The sequence below is a fragment of the Mytilus edulis genome, chromosome 2 (genome assembly GCF_963676685.1).
Source record: "Mytilus edulis chromosome 2, xbMytEdul2.2, whole genome shotgun sequence".
Taxonomy (NCBI): domain Eukaryota; kingdom Metazoa; phylum Mollusca; class Bivalvia; order Mytilida; family Mytilidae; genus Mytilus; species Mytilus edulis.
The window spans coordinates 51,605,687-51,611,686 of NC_092345.1; the positions used below are offsets into that span (position 1 = coordinate 51,605,687).

The following is a 6,000-nucleotide window of genomic DNA, read 5'->3' on the forward strand; positions in this document are numbered from 1 at the left end:
TAAAAAAAGTAATATTTTCAAAAAATCCGATCACTATGCAGCAAAGATGAACACTTTTGAAATTTAGTACTGTACAGTTTTGTTTATAAATGCAAATAATGCGACTGAGTAAGTATACCAATAACAGGAACTCGCACTTTGATATATGAAACATGTATCTGTATGCATCTTTCCTGAAATTGCACTAATAAATTTCGCAGTTTTATCCACTCATAAAAAATGCAATAATTTTTGAATTTACAGTAGCTTGGCAAATTCAAACAAGTATTATACCGATGAATTTTTTGATGTGTATTAATAGCTCATGTAGACACTTTGGTTAAATGGCTGCGCTTTCATTAAAATTTACTATTTGAGTACAGACAAACCTGTGTATCTTGAAAAATTCAATGTTTTCAACTCATTAAAACCTAAAATGCATTTGATTTTTATGTATCTTGGGCATGATATGCCTTTTAAAAATCTTTTCTAGATACACAGGTTTAATACAGAAAAAAGAAGATGTTGTGTGATTGCTAATTGAAAATATCTCTTTAAGAGACCAAATGACATAGCAGTTACGAACTATAGGTCATCGTAAAGCCTTCAACAATTAACAACCTATACCACATAGTGAGCTATAAAGGCTTCGTAATGACAAATGTAAAAGAATTAAATCGAGAAAACTAATGGCCTGATTAATGTACAAAACAATAAACGAAAAAAAAAACTGCAACAAATAACAACCACTGAATTAAAGGTTCCTGACTTGGAACAGGCAAATGCTTTTTTTAAAACTCTAATTGATTCTTTATTGCACATATTACTGTTTAACAATTCAACTTGGTGTCCAGCATTCCATCAAGTATCCCTGTTGAATACATTATGTAGCGGTGTTTAATTAGTTTGTTGACGCCAAAACATCCCTTTAACCTGGGACAGTGGTAACAGTACAGCACAAGAACAAACTATATGAATCAGTTAAAAGGGCCTTAACTCCTAAGATCGATACAGAGGTGACAAACATCTAACAAAATCACAGATCGGACATGACAGGGTTTATACATTAAACATTTCCACAACAAAAAAGATATCAAGTATAGATCTCAGAGTAAACGCAGATACTGAAAGCTAGGTCAAATAATTTACAACTAATTAAACAATCATGCGTCAAAGACTAATATATCAAGCAATGCACATCCAACATACAATGGATTTTGTGTAAAGATATCAATAACAGTCATAAAAGAAATGGACGTGTGCATGACCTTGTGTTCCACTGAACCACTGTTCTATGTTTGAGGATGATTTGTTGCTAACAACGCGATACGTATGTGCATTCACATTGTTGAATGCCACGTGATGACCTATTAAGGTTATAAATTATCATTGATATGCAAATTGACTTCAAATACCTCAACAGTTAAACAATCAACACTTTAAAAAATTGTTATTTTAGTTCAAAACATCTTGTTATCAGTATTGGAGTGAGAAAAAAATCTAGGTTCTTACATCAATCGGGAAGAGGGTTTCTTTTCTATTTTTCTTGACTCATCACTACTTCTACTGTTTATTAACAGCTTGGATTGTTTTTATTATAAAGTGGATGACAATTAAATTGTACCCATTTAATAGTTATATCAAACACATATATACCAGGTTTTCTGGAATGACACTTCGACGAGACAAAATTTATCAATAGTGGCCTTTCCTGATGCAGCTCTAACCTACTATTCGTATCTAACACCAAATCTATGTAACGGAATAAGTATCAACAAAATTCTACCTGGAGAGAGAGTAATGATTATTGGTTTTGAAGGTATTTATCGAAATAATTTCATAGCATAACTGTATATTCATAGAGCTTTTATTTTTTTTTTAAATTCTGTCATATTATTGTCATCTTAATATACGATATCACAGGTGTATAAGAGAAGTGCTGGGCTGGGAGAGGTAGACAAACACGTCTATACAACAAGTTAATTACGATCCAAATAAGACACGGGGATGAACTCAAGTTCTTCTGAAGACTCTACTCCTGTTTGTCAAAACCTTTCTTAGTTTTATGTTTTCAATGCCATTCAGCTTCGTCATTTTTTTTATCTTTTTTTATTCGACCATCTCTGATCAGTCTTTTGTAGAAACGCGCTTCTGGTTTACAAAATTTCAACTCTGGTAGCTATCATAATATTGTAGTGAAATACACTAAGGGAGTCAATAAACTTATCATACTATGATAAGTTTATTGGCACCCTTAGTGTATTTTACTACAATATTTTAACCGGATTTGAAGATGATTATTACGGTTATGCATTTATTTATCCGTGGTAGTACAGATTGAGCGTTCAATAAACGTGTGAGCGACTCCAACCGTGTCTGTGCAAAAACTTGAAAATTGTTCAATCATTTTTTTTCATTTTTTAATGTTTTGATAAAAATAAAACTTCGGTATTGTCGATTTTGACTTCAGCCATTTAGAGGGGATAGAATGCAGAATCTTCACTTACCACTAGGGGAAGATAACAGGATATGGTAAATCTGATCGCCGATATTTTATAATAATCTACTTACCGTTCCAGAGCTCATGAAATCATCCACAGTTTTGATGGGATATTTTCTGTGTACTGTAGTTTGACTTTTCGTCGTTTTTCGTTTTTTTTTGTCCTAACATTGTCAGATTGGTGACTTGTGAGTTTGAATATATATATTTGGTATCTTTCGCATCTCTTTGACAGGTCGGCTCATTGACGACGCCTCGTATAGGAATGTAATATGTCAAAATAGAATACATGAACACAAATTTTATCAAACAAATGTTTTCTTATTTTGTTTGACAGCAAGAAAGTTTATCGACAGAGTGTAGGTATTCCTATGAGAGCGAATTGCGCCCTTTGTATAGCAAACTTGTTCCTGTATTTTTGTAACTCACAATTTAGGGCCAGATTTAGTAAACACTAGTCTTAACATAATTTTATTGATAAACTCAATAACACTTACCGTTATTTGGGTGATATATTATCGTTAAATCAACAAGAATTCTCTAAATATACTGCTGCAATTTACCCAAAGAAACTTAGTTCAAATAAATCTAATATGGACAGCAATAACTGTCCTTTTCTATATTTAGATATTATAATTTTCAACGGAAAACTACACACAAATTTACGACAAAACAGACAATTTTATTGTACCCTATTTTATATTTTACTTTTTGGTTGGTGATTATCCTTTTGCACAGTCTTATTGTGTATATGTTCCGGACCATATGAGTATTTGTACCATACGCGTATGGTCATGACCATATGGGTATATACTCATATGGTCCGACCGTACGCGTATGGTCGGGGTAATTAACACTCTGTTACACGTTTACTTTTAAGACTTTTTAAAAAAACTCTTCACATGGTATGACTGTTTTAGTTGTCACATCATTAAAAAGACCCTATCATATATAGGTCATTTTATCATAATATTATAATTAAAAGATTAACTAAATAAAAATGAGCAGTTTCACAAAGTTAATTTTACTCACTAATCAAAATTATAATAAAAACATTTTATACCGATGGTAATTACCGATTTGTTTTTACGAGTGAATGGCAATATGTCGACTTGGAGAGATAACTTCCAAATATTTCTATAATGAAATGTCTCATTGGCAATCATACCACATCTTCTTTTTTATATGTTACACAAACACTCACCGTCAAGGATAATGGTTTATATTTTAAGTTGTCTTGTGAATACGGTTTACTGCAGTCATGATACGATATTTGAGATCCGGAGCTTCTTAAAAACACCGTAGACACCTTTGAATGGCGAAAGACCTCGGTATCACTACACGTGCTAAGAAGGCTAACTGTTCACTCGCAAGCAAGAGGTTAAACTGAAAAGGATTGTGCACAACAAAGACGTGCAAATCCAAAAACAATATATAGTACCATGTGGAAATAATTACATTAGATGTATGTTTCATTATAATACGTTATTCTGATTGGCTACACTGCAGTCTCGCGTTATTCCTTAAGCAATTGCATTACACATTAAAAGTTATCATTCATGATGACACGAGGTCCCACAATAAAGTGCACAGGTAAATTAAATAAAAACTTGATAAAAATCGTGTTTCATGATCCTAGCTAAAAAATGTAATTATAAGTATTGAATGCTTCTTTTTGTAACTTCATAGGATTGCGCACATTTTTAGAATGAAGCGCTTCCGCGCTTCATACAAAATGTACTTCGGTCAACGCTTTTACACCCAATGAAGTTACAAAAAGAAGCATTCAATTCTTAAGTAAATGTCATCTTTAGCCTACAAGCAGGAATGCAATTAGCGATGAAAACTAGCTATCATCAATATAAATTAAAGTTTTTATTTAGCCTTTGAATTATAAAATTATTACATGAATTCATAGGTTTTTTTTAGATAAAGGTTATTATATTTTTGAAACGTTTTTAATATTTTTGAAAAAAAATACCTATATGGTCCGGTCCGTTAATAACCAAACGAGTATTTACACTCATATCATATGGTCGGACCATACGAGTACGGTTGGACCAAATGCGTATACGCATATGCTCATGACCATACGCGTATGGTCCAAATACTCATATGGTCTGGAACATATATGCTGGTTCGTATGCTATGGCCTTTGCTTGTTGTGACGTTTTGGATTTCAATGGACGTAACTTATGTATTAATTTACTGGTAAATCGTTTGGTCTAGGATTTCGTTACCATTTGATTTGATTTTTGTGTTTGGAAGTTTGGCTGTTCCTGTAGAATTATTATTGCAACCGGGATGGCACATAATAATATTTACAACGATGTAGTCTACCGAGCCATTAAACTTAGATAAAATCAAAATAAACTTATCGATACTATTAATTAACTTATTCAAGATTGTAACCAATTCGACACTGTAATTAAATCTTTGTATATTGTATATTAGGGTTTAAATTTAGATTTTTTTTTATCATTAGATTAAAACAAAACTAAATGTTATTGTTTGTTTTACAGACGAGATTGATAGTTTAAATATATATGAGAAGATAGAAGATTGTAATTTCAAACAGGTTGTCCACTTTCTCAGTGGAGCAAGTTCAAAGTGCCTTATTCTAAAAGCATTTGATAGTTTTTTTGAAAATTTAATAGGCTCTTGGATTTGGACAGTTGCGAAACGAAACTTATGGCAAGACATCGTTTCAAAGGTAGACTCTTTATTAAAATCCAAAATGGACACTAAACACATGGAAACGTTTGTCCTTAGTTATCACAAGTTGGAGAAAATTTGTGACCAACACACAAACACGACCCTCAAACAAATTATAGAAACTTCAGAATATTCATCCAAAATAAAGTACATGTTTGAACTTTCACAAATGAGAGTGCAATCAAGTCTGTTAAAGTCAATATTTGAAAAGTGCCTCTCGAATATTGTTCGTAACATAAAGCATGTTCTTGCAAAATCTGATGACAAGGAGGTGAATACGTTGATACTAGCTGGAAATATTGCAGGATCCGGTCTTCTGATACAGACAGTACAAACAGCATTTCCAAGCAAACAAATTGCTGTTTCAGATACACATGCAGCAATGGAGGCAGCGTTAAGAGGAGCAGTCTTATATGGACATACACCTATAGTTGTATCATCAATTTTTAGTGGAGCACAAGTCATGGTTGCCCAATAACAATATATTATGTCGAAGCATAAAAACATAAATGTATGCTGATTGCTTTATTAAAACTATTTAGCCAAGACATCATATCAGCTTTTAAGTATCAGGTGAGAGAAAGGTTATTAGTTCTTACTCCCAAAAACATCTAAGGATTAACGAAATGCATAGGCTTTAAGGTGGCTGCAATAATTTATGTAAAAATCTGGGTTTAGAACACAAGGCTGATTATAGATGGTCAAAATTGTTCTTCACATCTTGTAAAAAACAAACTACAAAGAAAAAAACTGCTTATGATGATGATTTGCATTCATTTCTTTGTCAATATTTATTCAGTATTGTA

The 6,000-nt window shown here is 32.3% G+C and overlaps 1 protein-coding gene across 1 annotated transcript in view; it reads left to right on the forward strand.

Annotated features, from left to right (window-relative positions):
* Positions 1–5,740, forward strand: part of LOC139512400 (heat shock 70 kDa protein 12A-like) — a 49,011-nt gene extending 43,271 nt beyond the window's left edge. Inside the window, exons 4-5 of the mRNA XM_071300010.1 lie at positions 1,639–1,798; positions 5,002–5,740. Of these exons, the coding sequence (XP_071156111.1) occupies positions 1,639–1,798; positions 5,002–5,672 (831 nt within the window). The 3' untranslated portion in view covers positions 5,673–5,740. The remainder of the gene's footprint in view (positions 1–1,638; positions 1,799–5,001) is intronic.
* Positions 5,741–6,000: the final 260 nt, after the last annotated feature.